A 20,378-nucleotide genomic window follows, 5' to 3' on the forward strand; every position below is an offset into this window, starting at 1 on the left:
TAGTGCGACCGATTGCCATGGATGCAACATCCTTTTGGGGATGTGATCTACGATGGTAGAGTGGAGGAGACTTGAGTGGCTACATGTGACTATGGGGTCTAGGATGATTCGAAGTAGGCCCTTAGTTCCGCATGAGATAGTACATGCAGAGGTCGCCATGACACCAATGCAAGTTGATGCCATCTTCCAGACAATGGCATTCATTCATAGAGTCTGGGACTTACCCCGATGGAGACTACCGAGGCTGGCCCTAGAGTCATCCAGATGACTAGGCTCTAGCGTAGAGCAGAGTAGACACATGGTATGCACGCATATCCACATGGTTTGCCAGGCACGAGATTCAGATGGACAGGCTTCCCCCCTTTTAGTACGGTATGGATTCGCCTCATGAGTCGATGCGACAGGACTTAAAGCAAGGGTTATAGTTTTTACTATCCATCTCCCGAGTCCCCAATGGATATATATCCATCTCCCCCATGCAATATGGATCACCATGGGCCAGCTCAAGCCTTGTCTCATGGATTCCCAATTGACATAGATCGCGATATTGCAGCCACACGACATCTCAGAGAACTGAGGCTCTGCACACTTTGCCATAAACACAGAGGAGCATGTCTTGGTGTGATGCCCTAAGTGTTGTGAGATTAAATACCACTGCCTTGTTACCCATGGATACATGGTGTATGAGCCCAATCATTGACTATCATAACTAGAGGCGTGCTGCACTGTTTGTACACGAGGGTCACCTGACTTGTCTAGACTTATAAGACCTGCCATGGCACATGTCCCCAAACAGTAAGAGATCACAGACGTCTTTAGAAGGGAGGTTGATGGGAGATGTCAAGACCAGGCTCTTGACTTTCAGACACACCAAGCAGTAGGAGACTAGACAGAGGACCAGTGGGCACCCGCCCATCTTAGGTACCATCATTGTGACAAGGCTGCCTCATATCGCCCATGAGTACATCCTACGGAGATGAGCAGAGGGCAGCGGCAGATATTACACATGTTCCAAAGACATCATGGGTCTCGATGTGACCCTAGTCTGGTACATGCAGAACTTAGGTTACTCATGTCCCACATGACATATGACAGAAACTCTCGACACCTGGAGTTTCTTTTCTGCATTTCCTAGTTGCATCAGTAGTTTTCTTGGAGGTGTGATATCTAGTTCGCCCTTAGGAGATGCTTTCATGACGATTTCGGTTTTTCCTGGTCTCATAAGATTTTTTGGCCTTCCGCAGACATTAATAAATCTTTCTTTCTTTCTTTCTCGCTGACACTCACAATCTAACGCTCACTCTCCCTCACTGTAGCTGTCACGTCACGCTCTCTTTCTTTCTTTCTTTTCTTGCTTATGCTGACTCTCTCAATTTCTCTCTCTCATAGGCTGTTTTGGCCCTCTGTAAATGTTACTAAATCTTTCTATCTTTTTTTCTCACTCACATCACACATTCTCTCTCTCTCTCTCTCTCTCTCTGCCTCAAAAGGATTTTAGTTCCAACTTCTTTAAGGGTTTATGTTTATTCTAGTTATCATAGTGACTATGGATTTCAATTCATTTCATGGGTCATCATGAATTCTGTCAGAACTTTTGCAGACTCTACTTATCTTTGTTTCCACTTCAATGGCTGCAATATATTTGTATTGGTGCTCTTCTTATGTATAACACGTAGTTGACTTGTGGTTGTAGTGCAATAAAAAACATACTACTGTTTGCCCAACATTTGCTGCAACTGGGGAGTGTTCAGATCAGTCAATGTGCAAACTGCAGCATCCAAAGAAGGAAGGGAAAAAGGTTTTATGTTTGAACTCAAGAAGGGCTGGAATTAAACGCAAGCGACGCTACTTTGTAACAGGCACTCTTGGGTTAAGCAAACAAGAAGGAAATGATCCTCCTGTTCGAAAAGAAACTCAAGGACATGATTGCAATTCACTGGACACTGATAGCTCAGATTTCATTGAACTCCCCAGCATAGAGATTGATATTGATGAAACTGATGATTTCAAGAGAAAGCTTGCCACTCTGAAGGACAAGCTGCCTCTCCTGCAGGAAGACTTTCAGAATGGGGAGGCTGACATATGGATAAAGCCTGTTTTACTACTGCAAAGGCATACAGATTCAGTTTCAGCTTGAAACGGAGTGCTTTTCATTCAAGGTGAGAGCTTTTTGAACTTTCTATATTAAATCCTTCCATCCTTTAAACAGGGGCAGTGCAAAGAATCAGCAGGCCAGGGTTTTGGACGCCTGAATTGGCATTTGTTTATCATCATTTACCACTTAATGCTCAGCCGTTCAGTAACGGTAAAAGCTGAGAACAACCATGTGCATACCTTGCTGCAAGCATCATTTTTTGAAATCGCTCAATGTCAGTTCCTAACTGATTTGAGCTAGAGAGACAAACTGCAAACTGTGCAAAGGACAACATTATAGTAAAGCGGAGTGCATGAGAAATATGAAGGGGATTTGTATCAAATCAATGAGGGGATTTGTATCAAATCAATGAGCATCTGTTCGTGCCTAAATTCTTCATTGAATAATTTTAAAAGTTGGTTATACACAATTTTCGTGATATACAAGGAGCTGGTCTGTGGACACGACCACAATGTCTGTGGACATGACCACAATATATGGGATTATTTCAGCTTCGAAATCTAGTCTTTTTATCTGGTGGATGTTTGTTATTCTATGGTGAAAAAATGTTAAGGAGGATTGAATCAAGTAGGAATGCTGGCCTCAATCACGGCTCACTTCAGTAGCTTTTAATAATGCACTGTATTCAGCTGACAGCAAAGAGGGTTACTGGTGGACACAAAATCATGAAAGCTTCTTGTATGGTTATGGACAACCTTTCATTGCAAGCAAAATTTTAATTTGATCTTTCTGCAGAGTCCGTTTTCTGTCGGAGATTACAGCAAACATTTGAAATTGTGTAATATTTTCAAGGGCAGCAATGCTAGGATTTCCAGTCCTTCATGATGTATATGCAGCAGGATGGTCAGTTTTTGTCCGAGATTACAGCAAACATTTCAAAGTGTGTAATATTTTCAAGGGCAGCAATGCTAGGATTTCCGGTCCTTCATGATGTATATGCAGCAGGATAACCTTACATGACTTCTTTCGCAAATAACTCAAATTTCAATATATTTGGTAGTGTGATTAATTGGACTGTTGCCTTGACACTGGTGTGGTGATTTAAGTCGGAAAAGAAAGAGATACAGGGAATCGTTACTGAATGTGGTTCATCAGTCTTAGTTATTTCTTTGAAGTCCAAGGCTGACAAGAGTGACCATGCCCACTTTAGCTTTACATTGGTTTTTCCAGATTGTTTCAGAAATCTATTAATCTCTTAAAAAGTTCTCAAACCATGTATTTTCATGCTTATTCAATTTTTAGCTTTTGTCCAAATGTAAGATGGGGAAGTTATAAGAAATGCTATTAACAATAGATAGGTTTCCTTGATACGTTGATATTGTACACCAAGAAGGCTTCTATATTTCCCATAAAAGGGGGAGTTGCTCATTTGGAGCTTGAAGAGTACATGTTGCATTGAGAGGTTTGGTGTCGCACATGCAACATGTGTGCCCTTCGTGTAGCCACATATGCAATTTGGAAAAGCTTGCATCATGCATTGTTGAAGTGATGTCATATTATGAGTAGGATTTACTAAGTATGTCTACTTAGCTATATGAATCCTAGCATCCATGAGTGAATTATGACTGTCTTTCCTCTTTGGCCTTGGAGAATTTGAGGGAATTGAGAGTTGTCGGTCCCCGTCAAGTGAGATTCACGAGAATATTGAATGGTTAAAGTTTTTTAATAACAATATGATTGTACTTGTCATGGCAAATTATTATTGGATAATTTGAAATGTTTTAAAATATTTTGATAGGTAGTATTTTATTTCTAGGGTTCCTATGAAATATTAAAATTTCTTGTTTTAACTAATCATGTGTGTATCTATGATAAGTCAATTTCTTAGTTTAGTGTGACCTTGAGCGAGCAGGGCCAAATTTGGGCTTCTATTGTGGCTCTTTGATCTAGGCTTTGAGACTCTATTGTTTGACCTTCTTGTCAGAGAGGGGAGACCTAGATTAGACTATGCTTTCTTTGTCAAGGACGCCACATAAGACTTGCTTACCCTTTCCTTTTCAACTTAAGAGTGGGTTAAGATGTATACTCTAGGCTCTTGATCATCGCTCCATCCAATGATCCTCTCATGGAGTGGTTGTGGTAGAATTGGATCTTGGTGGGAAACTTCCCCCCCTCCCCAAAGCCCATATCGTGTGGAGTTGGAGTAGATCCAACCATATGATACAGTTGATCTCATCTCGTGCGATCAGGGGGGAAGGTGCATCCAAGATGTACTAAAAGGGGAGGACACTCGATCTTTCTTCTGTTGCATGAAAAAGACTTCTACTAAGCATTAAAAAACCCCACAAGAGCTAGCTAAGAGCGAAAATACATCATGCATGGCATGAACAAAAAAGTCACCCAAAAGACAACCTTAATACAACCTGAAACCAGGGAAGGGGCTGAAAGTCCTCAGTCCTACTATACAGTTTGAGAAGAATTAGCAGTTTTATTAGTTGTCTTATACCAAAATACTACCATATAATCCCAAAACTATTGATAAAAGTGGCTTAACATATCTACTTCTTTTTTAAATCAATTTCCCTTGATTCTGGAGCTTGGAATTCAAAATAATGTAGACCCATAGAGATCATCACCTATTTTTTCCATGGATTACTTTAGACACCCAAAATAAATAGTTCTATAGCTTGAGTCTTATAGTAGCATGATTATACTTACAAGAAAATATTTTCCAAGTATTAAAATCCCAATTTGATAACCAAGGACTTCCTCAAAACTCAAAATGATACACCATGATTTGGGTGACTGCCAAACTAGAGTACAATATCCTTTCAAGGCTTTTGAAGTTCAAAATACATGATCAAGAGTTGGTCCATTAGAATTGGATTTGGAACATGAGTCTGGACTACAGATCCAAGTAATGGATAAGGTTGAATTTAAATCCTAGTTATTTTTATTTTTTGGAAATTTTAATATGCTCAAAATTCCTTTACCAATGGATCTAGACCATAGCACCCCAACTAAGTAAACTATAATCCAAATGATAGTCCATGGATCTAGATTGAATGGCTCCAATTAAATTTGAAGTTAAATTCTAGTTATAGTTTCCATATACAGCATCAGTTTCGAACTTATAAGAATAACGTGATTCTAGGGTGGGTAAGTACACATGGCATATATTTCATACTCCATGCAATTCCTACAACTATTTATGTAGCCTCCCACATTACCATCATGCACATCACCAAATGTATAATTTATTGTCTTCACCATCAACTCGGTTTAACGAGCATAAAATCCTCCAATCATAATATTTTTACTTTGGTCCTTTGTATCTTTGAATAGGTTTTTGCAACTTTTTATTTTTTTAAGAAAAATAAGCCAAGGCCAGCTCCATTATCATTGAATCATCAATCATGAAGGGAAACTCTCACATAGAATTGCTCCCAAACATAGAGTGGAAAAGTAGAGGGTTTAAACTCATCATGATAAAGAATCACACATAAAAGAATGTAATCAAAATACTTGAGACTAAACACAAGGCAATGTGTTATTCTATTAAAATGATGCATTGTAGAAGCTCCATAGTACAACACACTTGAATATATCACATTGATCATTTTTTTAAAGAGTAGATTTGGAATTGTCCTATAAAATATTTTGTTGTAGCACCATTAATGAATGGTTTGTCATATCGTGATTGTTGATCAATGTGCATGGACTCCATGTCTTTTAAAGTAGACACATGAGTAATTCTTTTCAATTTTGAGAATTATGAGGTACTTAAGTAAACAACTAGATTACAAGAAATACTTATGGATGGGGATTGTGTGTTGGATGGGGCTTTTGAACTACACTTTTCATGCTCATTACGTAGGTTCAAGATTTTGTCAACCACTTCATTCTCACTGTGACCTCAGCCACCTCATTCTCACTGTGACCTCCAGCCACCTCATTCTCACTGTGACCTCCTCACTAGTTCAAAATTTTGTCAAACATCTCAGCACCTCGGCCAATCGGTTGTGAAGGTTTCACTTCTTCCAAACAAAGAAGAAGCGCATCTAGGCTAGAGAGCACACATTGGACAGAGGGATTCTATACCAAGAGGTGAATGTTTGACTCTCTCTCTCTCTCTCTCTCTCTCTCTCTCTCTCTCTCTCTCTCTCTCTCTCTCTCTCTCTCTCTCTCTCTCTCTCTCTCTCTCTTCTCTCTCTCTCTCTCTCTCTCTCTCTCTTTGTGTGTGTTTCCTACCAAACAATTCAACCTATTACACTACTGGACCAATTTTCAATGTTAGAGTAATCCAAAAGTAAATATATTTGTTTGCCCTTTTCAAACAACAAGTGAGAGTAATCCATTAATATTCAACCCCTTCAGACGAAGTATAAAAGTGGGAGTCATCATAAGTACCCACATTCATATTAGAACAATGTCTAAAAGACAAAAAGAGTCAAAAGTTATCTCCAACAAGAAATTTGTTCCCACATTACAATAGATGGAGATAATCCACCACAAAGTACTCCTCAAAGTTGTTGACGTCATACTTAATGTCCATCAAATCATGCCAACTCACCTGTGACCATCACAACCAAATGAAAGAACAATTTGTTCAAGTTGTGGTAGCTAGGCTTCAATGCTAGCACACAGTTGTTATCCATGTCACTCTATCTAAACCAACATTATCAAATCTTGGCATTCTAATATTTGAAAGTCATCCGAGGTTGGCATTTAGATAGTTAATGAATGCTAATAAAATGTTAGAGCAGTTTCCAAGGGAGTCTATGGATTAAGCAAAGGTCCCATTGTCCTTAATCATGACGTTGAACATGATAAACCTACAAACAAGAACCATTAGGCATATCTGACCGATCAATGAGAAAATAAATAGGCACCATAAAAAGGTAAACATTCCCAGGTCTCTTAGTACCATATTACTTTCCTTCAAGCATATAGAAAAATCTCTCCTTTCACATAAAAATTATTAAAGGACTCTAACAATGACTTATAGCTTGACCTTATGAATTATAGCCCATGTTTAAAATTGAAATCCTGAACATATCCATTGTGTCCAACATGAGTATAATATCTCCATAGCTTAATCTATGACATAAGAAATCTATAGCATAATGCATAGCTTGAGGCATTTTTCTGGCTGTAGCAAAAACAACATTTAGCTATTTTTGTAGCATCATAATTTTTTTTATAAATGTCAGACAGGTTTTCTTCCAAAAACTTCTTAGTTGAACTCATGCTACAAATCCTCAAAGATTGAGAGATATTCAACCTACGAACTAGCTATCCATAAATTTCTACAATCTCAGACAGGTTTGTTTCCAAAAGCAAATTCGTAGCTTGTTCATAGATCTACAACTCAGTTTGACTCAAACTGCAAATCCTCAAGGATTGAGAGATATCCAAGCGGCAAAGTAGCTATCCAGAAGTGAAATTTCTACAATTTCACTTCTCTAGGAAATACTGGAGTAAGAGAGAGACTTGGGAATGCTTAGAGACAAGAATATGTCTTTTAAATATTATTACTTGATGACTTGGTTAAGGATAACCTCTAAATTTAACCACCAAAGGTAGCCCAAGGCCATGTAATGGAATCCAAGGGGAAAATGATCCAAGCTCTTTGTTTTATAGTGAAGTTATTTAGTAACCTTCTATTTTTGATTTTATCTATTAAAATTACAGTTTTCTCCGACAAGTAAATATTAAACATATGAGATCATACATCCTTAATGCTAAGGATGTATGATCTCATATGTATCTATTAAAATTACAGTTTTCTCCGACAAGTAAATATTAAACATGCTTTTGGATGGATCCTTAATGCTAAGGAGTTCCAATGTTCACGAAACTGCCACAAAGTTTAGTTACATGAAAACAATGGCCAAAGAGTCATTGAAGGGCCTCCAGACCTGCAACCATACATGCATACTTCTCCTTGATAGTAAAGCATTCTTAGACAATTTTTATTACAGATATGCTAGATCATAGGGACGGAAAATTGCATGGGCTGATGGGCTAATAGTGTCAGTCAACACAACGAGGGAGATTGCCTTCTTTTTTGGAACCAATTGGCCGCTCTGCCATGAATGAAGCCATGGAGAAGTAGGATCTTCCACTCAATGGTAGCTAAAACACTCCAAACGGAAGCGTCCAGGCATAAAAAAAGAAAGAGGAAATGGCTCAAGGCTAAATGACGTTAATGTGTGGTAGTGCGAATCATAACAAAGTCGTTGAAGGAACAAAGAGACCAAAAATATCTATAGACTGTCGCCTCCATCCGTGAAGGCATCAAAGCGAAACAAGCCATGGCTCTTCCACTCCTGTTTTAGGTTGCATTCCAGTAAGCTCCCCATCACACAACTACACCCGAAAGCTGGTTCACCATGGGGATCCCATAAATGAGCAAGGTTATGATAACACGCACCACAATGTCAATCTTAAACAATTAGACATCCATTTATAAAAAAGCAACGACAACCTTTCGTTGAGTTCGTGAGATTCATATATGAGCCATGAAGCCTAGCACAAAATCAAGTGGCAAAGACTAAGCACTTCAATAGAAGCCAAACGGGTGAGAAGTTTCCCTCGACATATGCAACCATTGGAGGTAGAAGGTGTGTACATGGTAGCTAAACTTGAGGAGGATGAGGAGGAAAGCTTCCTGAGAAGAAATCCATCTATAATACCTATCTTTGAGGTAGATGTCACAAAAATAGTCAAGCAATACATCCCTAAAGAAAGGAAACCACAAGTTACTAATCCAACTGCGAATCAACACAGGCAGATAGATTCGGACAGAAGTAAGATGCAGAATCTGACAAAAAAAATGACAATATAGCAAAAGAATCAGACAACGAGGAAGGCACATCAGAGGACAAAACAAAACAAGTATGCAAGCCATCATTGAAGTAGAAACATAGTTTGAAGAGCATATGAAAAGAAGTGTAAGAGTAAAAGAACATGATCTAGAAGAAATGAATCTTGGAGACCATGATAACCCTAAAATTGTGTTAGTAAGCAATGGCCTCAACAGTTCATTCAAAGAACAACTGAGGAAATTGCTGGTCGAATACAATGATGTGTTTGCATGGCACTATACAGACATGAAGCGTGTAGAACCAAGATTTTGCCAACACAGAATCAATCTCAAAAAAGAAGCAACCCCAATGATACAACATATATACAAGATGAACCCCAATTATGCCAAACAAGTGAAGGAGGAACTACACAAACTACTCAAAGTTGGATTCATATATCCTTTAAACCATATAACATGGTTATCCCCAATTGTCATTGTACCAAAAAATAATGGCAAACTCAGAATATGTGTGGATTATAGAAAATTGAATGCTTCCACAATCGCAGATCTATTTCCACTCCCATTTTGTGACTCATTACTAGATGTTATAGGCCCAAAACTTTATAGTTTCCTTAATGGATTTAGTGGCTACAATCTTATCAGAATGGCTCCTTAGAACAAAGACAAAACAACATTTATAACTGAGTTGGGAGTCTTTGCATCTAATGCAATGATATTAGACTCAAATTCCAAAGGCATGACCACCTTGATAAGTTAAGACTATGCTTTGAAAAATGCAGGTTGGCTAGGCTCATTCTTAACCTTGCAAAATGTGCATTTGCTGTCAAAAGAGGATTCCTACAGGGACATATCATATCAAAGGAAGAGATGGAAATTGATCCTAAGAAAGTCTGTGTCATTCAGAAGGCAAATCCACCAAAGAATGTGAAACAATTACAAAGGTTTATTGGGCAAGTCAAATGGCATTGCAGATTTTCGAGATACTTGGTTGAGATATGCTTTCCACTTACAAATCTAACAAGTGAATTAGATCCATATGCATGGGGGAAAGAACAAGATGAAGCCTTCAATATCCTTCAAAAGATGTTAGTCATAGCACCCATCTTGCAACCACCTGATTGGAGTTTACCATTTTAGGTCTTTGTGGATGCATCAGACAAACTGTTGGTGCAGTATTAATGCAACAAAAGAAAGACAAATGGTTCAAACCAGTGTACTATGCAAGTAGGATCCTCACAAATCATGAGAGGAACTATGTTGCCATTAAAAGAGAAGCACTTGGAATCGTATATGCATTGCATAAGTTTAGACACTATCTATTGGGCAACAACATTAATTTTCATGTGGACTACCAAGCACTGATATACTTGGTTAATAAACCATAACTCACAAGCATACTTGCTAGATGGATGCTCCTACGACAAGAATTTGACTATACAATTGTTCATAGACCTGGAAAACATCACGCTATTGTAGATTATATCAGGAGAAGCTCTAATAGGGATTCCAAATGACCTACCTAATGCTAGAATATTTATGATCAGAATAGAAGATCCTCTAGATTGGTATAACAAGATGCTACCTCATCATTGATGGTCTAATCACTGAATCCTTGACCAAAGATCAGAGAAAGAAGCTTGTCCAACAGAGTAAGCCCTTCCTTGTGATTGCTAGAGCTCTCTATAGAAGAGAAATAGACCAAGGCATCAAAAGATGTGTCCAAGTCATGAGAAAAAATCTGTTTTGGTAGAGGCTCATGGAGAATCAGTAGGAGGACACTTTTCAGGTGAGATCACAGGTAGAAAAATATTGCAAGAAGGCCTATGGTGGCCCACAGTCCTAAAATCTTGTTTACCTTGCCAAAGAGATGATAGGCCACTAAATGATGACAGATGGCCACATCAACCCATCCTAGCATTAGGACCTTTTCAAAAGTGGGGGCTAGACTTTGTAGGACATATATAGCAAAGTACACATGTAATCAATACATACTTGGTGCAATTGATTACTACACAAAATGGGTGGAAGCAATAGCCCTCAAAGACAACAAAGCTAGAACTGTTGCATATTTCCTATATCATAAAATCATTACAAGATTTGGTGTACCTATTCAGATAGTATCAGAGAGAGGAGCACACTTCAACAACAAAACAATCAGGAAAATTACAAAGCTGCACATGATGCTACACAAAAAGTCAATAGCTTACTACCCAGAGGGCAATGGTCAAGCTAAAAGTACCAACAAAATAATGAAGAAGATATTCAAGAGGACAATGGTAGAAAATCCTACAGATTGGGATTTGAAGCTAGTTTTAGTCCTATGGGCATTAAGAACAGCCTACAAAGTCGCCACATGTCTGACACCATTCTGACTAGTTTATGGTTGTTGTGAGGCTATAGTTCCAATGGAGTTTGTTACAAGAAGCCTAAGAGTGGATGTAGAGCACAAGCTTTCACTAGAAGAATTAGTTAATTCCAGACTACAACAATTATTGCAATTAGATGAACACAGGCTTCAGAGCTCATACATTGCAAAAATCATTCAAAAGAGTAGAGCTGCTTGGATCAATAGAAATATCAAATTCAAATTATTTAGAAAAGGTGATCTAGTTCTAATGTTTAGCATAAAGCTAGGCAAGAGGTCAGTAAATTTTAAGCTGAGATATGATGGACCTTTCAGGGTCATGGAAGTTTTTGATCAAGGAATATTCAACCTAGCTGATCTTCATGGCAATGTTTTTGACAAGCCTATCAATGGATTTCGGCTCAAACCATATGTGGGACCTAATCCATTGGTCACAAATATTAATATGGTATGTATACAAGCCTATAATAATGAATATCAAGTTGTGATTACTATCAATATGATACAGGTGGAACTACATCCGACAGTAATCCGACACTACCATAGAGCAGATAGCTATACCAAATTCCCAATTGAGTACAAGCCAATCATTCAGAAAAGGAAAGAGGAACAACATGCTCAATTACAAGATATCACTAGCTTTGTAATGTCACCTATTACTGGTGAGTTGATTCCAATCAATGAAATGGCAAGATATATGTGCAATTCCCTGATTGATCCAAAGTATAAGGAGCAAAAAGAGAGAATGATGGCTGAATTGAGGGAGACAACTCTAGCAATTGATGCTGATGATGACATGGAACCACCGATGAGAATAGTGAAAATTTGGAAAAGACCACAACAACTAATTCTAGCAGACAACCAACTGACAGCTATTCGAATCCCGAATCCTGCTCTGACCTAACATGGAGGAAGCAAAAGAATGGTCTGACCAATACTCAAGTCATCATGAAAAGCAACTGAACTTCACCAGCGACTCTGACACCCCCAGAACCCTTAATGACAATCACGAGCATGGCCTCACAGATGCAACATGGAGCAGCAGTGCCACGATAATTAGTTTGACAAAATCGGCACAAGTGGAAAGTTGGATTAGCAGGCGCAGTCAAGAAGCAAGGTGGAAAGCTATGATCTGCGATCATGCACATTCATCTAGAAAAAGGTATCACCAAATTAGCACAAAAGAAGAGTCGGAAGCATGACCACTTACAATCTGATCACAACACGGCACCTAGTGATGACAGGGAGTTAGACGATGGTCCGGTTGCCCATAGATGGCTTATACTTATCGAAAGCACATTCCGCCAACATGCACAATTAAAAATATGGAATCTAACTACACTCCTTCCAAAACTGGTCCGCTCGACTCCACAAGGCACAAAAAGAGATGTTGGTCTAACCTACAACAACAACACTATTGAGAGCCCAACGGCACATCTGACATCGATCCAACCAATAAAAACAACTGAAGATCCAAGGATGCATCCGACTGTACTCCACCATACATACATCTGACTACCTCCCACAACTCCGACCACGAGAACTGAGGAACCTCCATCATCAGGCCGAGAGCTAGACATACGGGATCACATTGAACTCACCGTCGACAAGATCTCTCGCGCATTCCGAGTGCAAACATCAAACATTCCCTTTGATCCCGACTCACCACCCACAGTGATCATCCACTTTCAGCGAAGTTCATTAGATGTGTGCAACGTTCATAAGTGCCAACCATCGACTACAAGCAGAACGCACACTTCAACCCAGTTCACACTCTGTGATCTGCAGTACTCATCGAAAGCCTACTCGAGCTCCAAAGATTCCTTGTCTATCTATATGGCCCCAAAACGCTCACTCGATCTCGCCCATGCATCCGCAGACGTAGCAGGCAAGCTTGCAATCTACATTTTTAAGCGACACAACTATACATGAGGACACAATCGGGAAGAAGAAAGGCCAAAAACCAATTCACAAAATCCCGAGGAAGAAGGAAATTGCAAATCTTGAACCGATTGCCATAGCTCTTTCAGACAAGTCGGATGATGAACCGATCATGCACCTAGCGAAAAAGCAGATGATCCAGATGAGTTTCAAGGCCTTTCGTATGTGAGTTGACCCCTCACAGCACAGCAAGTGGCTGCATAAGGTCAATCTTCTAGATCATGCAAATTTTCCCTAGAATACATGGAAGTTCTAGCATGATACTATGAATCTGTACGAGCACTTCTAGAAGCCGGGAGGAATGAACAGGCCTACTCTGATGGCAACTGGTGCTATCATCTTGGATGTATTCAACCTTCCCCTCACACAGGAAGAGGACACTTATGACAAAAATGTGGAAGCTGACAAGCAGAAGGAATTCGGACCTCCACAAACAGCCAAGAACTATTTCTTCGTCGATAAAGTTCAAGACCCTGCTCACCACAGTAACTCGAATGGTTCTTGGAATGAGTTCAATTGCTCGTAAAGACAAACACCATGAGTCACAAGAGCTATGCAATCATCTGAGTTGCTAAGAAGGGCATGAAGATTTCTTGGGCAAATGTGCTCCACTCCAAACTCATTGATTGAGGTGTCTAAAAAGGACCTGAGCACCACCAATAGGCATTCCAAGGTAGCTCCTTTTATTATTGCCCTGTTTGATTTTGCAAACAAGTCTCCAATCCGATTTCAAGAGGTTATCGTGCACTACCAAAAAGACAGAACCAATGCCAGTCACAAGACCCACAAGATGACCCCAATGGTAAAGCAAAAGCAGTATAGCAATTGATAGAGGCAAAGTACAACACATATGAGGCAAATCTAATGATATATGGGAAGCCCCTAAGCAGACACTCTGTGGGATACTCCTATTGGAGGAGCAGAATTATTAGCTGGACCGTCTGATGTTAAGAAGGCCAAGAAGACCAAACTGACAACACAAAACATGCTTGTCACACCAAAGCTATCATAGCATAATAATATAGTAAAACTAAACTTTAATTCTCTATGTTGGAGCATCAATTGGAGCTCTAACTTTGTTTTAATCTTTTGTCTTGCATTTAGGGATACCTTGCTAAAAGGATTTAATGAAAAATATGATCGATTGAAAGAGCTCTATACTGCCTCTATTTTATTATGAGAATGATTATAGTAGCCACTCATGTCCCTCGGGAGTTTGAGCTTCCTTTCAACCTATCTCCCTCTACTCAATACAACACACACATCCATTACTAATCACATAGAGAAACTCTCTCTCTCTCTCTCTCTCTCTCTCATGCAACATTGTAACACTTAATGTAGGAGACAATAGAGAGTCTGCATAGTAGTACTTGTACAAATCTACATATTTTATTTAGAAGTGCAATGGAAGAATGAAGGAGCTTGCATTTAGTTGTGTACAATCATCCCTCACAAATTATTGTCTCTACTAGGTGGCATTAGAGTGAAGTTGATGACTTTATCTCTAGAGTCAATACCCAATTATGTCAAACTTTTCCCTACTTTACAAAAGTGTTGGGACAATCCATACAAAAATAATATGCATATTCACCAAGAATAGTCGGAGGATGCATCATTGAAGATGACACATCCTCCAAAAGTGAAGATGATGCACTACTTCACCTTCACAAATATTAGGACAACTCATACACAATACTATGCATCTTCACCAAGACAATTGGAGGATGCATGATTGAAGATGATGTTGTACTAAGGCAATCAAGCTACCCTACCACATTTCCCATGTGAGTAAAGACAAAATGGCTAGATCAAGACATTACAACAATTTTTGGTATGAGAGAAGTTTACTTTTAAAAAAAGCAATCCACATTTGTTTATTCAGGATTTTCATTACTACTTGCACTACCACAATGCTATTGTAAAGGAAAAATATTTAAAATAGCTAAATGGTTTTCCATGTTGGTTTTGAATAAGATAATCCATGCAATAAATTCATTGTATTCAATTTTCCCCCTAAATCTTATATTACTACAATGCTTGTTGCCTTACTACAATACAATGAAGAGCACACAATATTAAAAAAAGTTATATATACTTGCTCTTCCTTGCTCATATAGTGGTTGTCCTCAACATGGCTGCCTCGAGGGGTCCTTGCTTTGTACGTTTGTATAAAATAAAATAGAGAGGCATACTAGCATAGGCAATCCAACATGTTTGCAAAACAACATAGGCAAACCAGTATGTGGTGCTATTTATCAACCATAATTGACTTGCAAATGCTTTTAGTATATATAATAAAATTGATGTTATCCTTGTATACAAAACCCTCAATATTACGCCAAAATAAGGGTAAAAAATAGACGATATACATCACATGGCTACAATCATCAAAGAAGGAAGCCAATAGATATAATGATGATGAGTTACTAGACAACCATCATGAAGAGACTAGTTCTTAGAACTCGAATACCTTAGGTTCACAGTATCTATTGCCTCATTAAATTAAGAAGAAATGGGTACTTCCAAACCAACATCTTGGCTATAGATCAACCATAGATTAGTATTCCATAATAAACAAACTTGAAAAGAGCATTAAAAACCCCAAGCTAATAGCAATGCACCATAGCAATACTGAGGCAATACTATTTGCGAAAGACCCTAGCCCAAACAAGTAAAATGGCCTACAAGGAAGAGTCATACCTAGAATTGGTTGTGGAACAAGACTCCTCAAAATGGGTTGAAGTGATTGCAAGAGTCGTTCTTACTTCTTTCATGAACCTCATAGAGCTAGTGCCTTGCATTTGGCATTACCGCATCTTGGGACCATTTTCATCCTATACGTACTTGAGAGGAGTGGTACTTTGTTCTTGTCAAAATATGGTGGCTTATTTGAGCATGAATCCCTCAAGAGAGGGACTATTATTCTCCATTATGGAGGTGATAAGTACTCATATAGAGTTTGAAAATAATTATGTAGAGTTGATCCAAGCCTCAAGAAGTACTCCACCTAAGAGGACCCTACTGTCCTTTTGAAGGATATGGTGCACATTGTAGGTGATGTTCGGTATGGCAATGTGGTAGGGTTTATAAAAAATAATAGAAATACAAATTCAAATTAAGTATTTATTATGTATTTTTCCCTGATACTCCATCATGGTTTAACTCCATGATGAAAAAAGATATTGCAGAATATGGGCATATTTGTGTTGAAGCCTTAATTGATATATATGTAGGAGAGGAGCTATTTGTAGACTATGAGTTTTGTTTAAAGTTTTTCTATCCCTGTATACATTAATTACTAATCAAAAGTTTTTATTTCTTATGAATTGTGTGTAGATTGGTGCCTAATTGTTGTCACTATACAATGTTTGACTAAATAACATGTAAACATGGTCAAGGCAATGTTACAATTGCTTTCTTGCTAATTGTATAGTTTTGTGCCTAATTATTGTGTATGAGATTTGAATGAATAATATGTGAACATGTTAATGCAATGTTATAATTTCATTACACCTTGGAAAGAATGGCTCCTACTAGAGCGTCAATGGATGTAGTTTTATTCTCTCCCAATGGATTATGGAGGAGAATGGGATTGGTGCCATTTTTCCCATGGGGTCTACAAAGTGAAAATTTCTCCAAAAACATGTTTTATTTTAGAGATTTCAATTGTGCATCAATGAACTTTTAAGTTTTCAATAAAAAACTTATTTTTTACCTTTGCAATGAGCAATCCATGTAGCATCTAAAGTTAAACTTTTACAAGTTGAAGCATGTTACTCTAAAGATTGAATGTGCATGAAAATTTTTTTGTCATTACCACTTGATTTTAAATCAATCACAAATCTTTCATTCCTCCTCCAACAGATTTATCTTGTTCATAATTGGTCAAGTTTAGTATTTAATACAATGTGACTATAAATTCATGATTATCAATTGTACTTTTCAAAATTTTTAATGGTGTTTATGAATAGCAATAAGGCTTGTTACACGATGGCATATCCCCTAATTGGGGCCACATTTGTTTTTTACAATTCACAAAGGTTATGCCAAATCATGCTTAATCTTAAAGTAAAATAAGGGTATTACAAGAAACTTATATGTGTGGCTATTTTATATAAACTCATTGTAAGGGAAATAGTAACCAAGGTAATATTTTATAAGTGAAAAAAAACACTATGCATTTTAAATCATAACTAACTACATTATGAAGAAGATAAGAGTATGAGTATTATATACAAACTAATTGTACAAGAAATAGTAACCAAGGTAAGCTTTAATAAGTTTAAAAATCACTATGCATTTTAAATAATAAGTAACTAAATTGTGAATTAGATAAGAGTATGAGTTTCAGTTGATATATATATGATGAAATTATATGACAATCATAAGTGAAAAGGCCTTTATTAAGAATAAATTAACTAGGGAGAGAGAGAGAGAGAGAGAGAGAGAGAGACAGAGATTCCTATCAAATGCAATCATACTCATCACATATGGCAAGGTTGTCCAAAGAAATTCTATTCATTCGTACTCTACATCGTATGTTAATATCCATGGATTTACAATGTTAGCATATTGCATGTGACATTTGCATCTTGTGTCCTACATCTTCACAAATGTTAAATTTGATGCATGCGAACTTGCATACTATCACACACTCAGCATTCATCCGCACTTTGCTCTTTACAACAAGCAATACTTTCCTATGAGAATGTCACAAGGAGAGGATACTCCTCCTCCACCTAGGAAGGAGGAAGGCTATAGAAAAGAAGGCAAGCATCCGTGACACAAGAGGAGGCTCGATGTGCCAAGCATCAATGCTTGCAGTTCGAGCGGCTACGCAAAGTTGCCAGTGCAATGCCCGAGCATGTGCCAAACACCATTGCACATACATCCGTGTACGCTTAGTCTAGAGGTATGTATGTTTAATATTTCAATTTTTGCATGCTTCTAATATTAGATGTATCATTTATCAGGTCTTTTGTAAATAATTATCACATATGAACTAGCAAACCAACACCATGGGCATTGGTTTTGCAAGCATACAATGGAAAAAAGTGAACAAGATTGTCTCGAAATAAGAGCTTTTGGCAATATGGCCCTTAGAGGCCGATGAAGAGGAAGCCTCAAGCAGCCAAGTGAGAAGACGTGGAAGAATAATAGAGGCAGGTGGAAGCACCCTAACCCAAGCTTTGGACAAGCATGAGAGATGGAAGATAACAAATTGTCGAGATGGACTTATTCGGCAAAATGGCAGGCATATAGATCAATCTTGCAGCTAGGATATCCACTGAGTATGGTCGATAACAATGAGGTGAGAGCTGCATGGAATTGCATTGCTAACTATGGACCGGGCTTGAAGCCCCCTTCATACCACACATTGCGTACAACATTGTTAGACAAGGCATATGCAGAAGAGAAAGATCAAATAAATCGTAGCATTTTTGAGCAAATGCATAACACCGGATGCACAATTGTCTCAGATGGGTGGACAAGCATAAAACACAATGCTTTATTGTATGTGATGGTTATATCACCACCTGGGGAGGCCTTCCACTGCCTCACATGTAAAGAAGTCGGGGACATATATAGCTGGTGTATTATCAAAGGTTATAGGAAAGTTAGGCCCTAAAAAGATTGTGCTAATAGTCATGGATAATGCCAAGAGTTGTAAAAAGGTGGACAAAGGGAGTATACCAATCTTTATGCATATGTGTGTTGTATGCATACGTTAAATCTTGCATTGAAAGATTGGTATAAACAAGTGCCATGGCTCAAAGAGATTGTTTGTGAGGCTCTAGAAATCGTGAAGTTAATACAGTCGAAGCAACATCTCAAAGAAATCTTTATGTCTCGTGATGGTCCTACCATGTTGCGATTGCCAGCAACCATGAGATTTGCCATGTACTTCTACACTTTGCAATCCTTGGTGAAGAATAGGATTTTTCTTATAGAGACATTTCATTGTGATGCATTTGAATGATGGATGTCAGAGTTGACCGCAATAGGGCAACAAAGGGGAAAATGCATGACCTGAAAGAAACATTGGGATCCCCTACATTATGGAAACGGTTTGAGGCTTCTACTAATGTTATGAAACCTGTATTATATGCACTTAGGTCTTTGGACTCAAAGGCTCTAACAATCGAAAAAGCATGGACGCACTTTTGGAGTAAAGAGCAAGCTCTTATTGCAAGGAATTGCCCTACTCTCCCAGGCCAAGAGAATGAGAGAAGACCATTTAATGCTACAAGATGCAAGGAATTGTGGCCATTGTTTAGGCCTCAAAGATCAAGCTCACAACCCCTTGCACAGTGTTGGGTACCTTTAGACCCCAAGTGGTGGAATATGAAGCCCAAAGAGATCCCAATTGTTATGCATGACTTTCATAAGGTGCATGCGATAATATTATCCCCAAAACCACGAGTTTGCAAAGTGTTGTCACGAGTTAGCCAAGTATCGATGCAAGGAGGGGTTGTTTGCATCGAGTGATGTTCAAGCATTGGAAAAAACTACATCTACTTGGAAATGGTGGATAATGAATGGTGGCATGTGTGAGCTTCTACGACCAATTGCAATGAGGGTTCTTTCTCGGACATGCTCAAACTCAGGCTCAAAAAGAAACTATAAGTACCTTCATAGTACTTTACAAAATAGACTTCTAGAGGATCGGCGGGCTGAGAAGCTAGTGAACATCTATGCCAATCATAAAATGCTGGAAACATTAGGAGATGTGGGATATGAGGAGAAAGTTCCAAAATGGACCTATGATATCCCACCTGATGCTATCCAACCTGAAGCAACCCTATCATTGCAGATCCCAGAACCCCAAGAAGAGGATGAGTAAGGGACAGATCTGAGATGATGCAACATCTGAGGAGGATAGTGATGAGGAGGATGAACCAGATGAAGATGAAGGAAATAATATTCGCCTTCCACATGGGTCTGAAGATGAGGACATTGTGACAAACATGAAAAGGATAGTGACTCATGAATTTTGGTAATGATGGCAATGATGATGATAGTGGGTTTTGAATATCTCATTGTATTCTAAATGTGTCCTTCTTTTTTGATTGCACGTCACAGGTTTAGGGTGGGATAAAATTTTCCCAATGTATGGTATTGTCTCATTGCATGCGGTCGATGGG

General features: G+C 38.4%; 1 protein-coding gene across 1 annotated transcript in view; it reads left to right on the forward strand.

The window, feature by feature from the left end:
- The window catches only part of LOC147883712 (uncharacterized), an 81,332-nt gene extending 78,124 nt beyond the window's left edge, over window positions 1-3,208 (forward strand). The window contains exon 10 of the mRNA XM_087398831.1: window positions 1,694-3,208. Within this exon, the coding sequence (XP_087254957.1) occupies window positions 1,694-2,137 (444 nt within the window). The 3' untranslated portion in view covers window positions 2,138-3,208. The remainder of the gene's footprint in view (window positions 1-1,693) is intronic.
- The last annotated feature ends 17,170 nt before the right edge of the window (window positions 3,209-20,378 follow it).

The sequence above is a fragment of the Dipteris shenzhenensis genome, chromosome 27, assembly GCF_047967505.1.
Source record: "Dipteris shenzhenensis isolate YYH24624 ecotype China chromosome 27, Dip_SZ_1.0, whole genome shotgun sequence".
Classification (NCBI taxonomy): Eukaryota; Viridiplantae; Streptophyta; class Polypodiopsida; order Gleicheniales; family Dipteridaceae; genus Dipteris; species Dipteris shenzhenensis.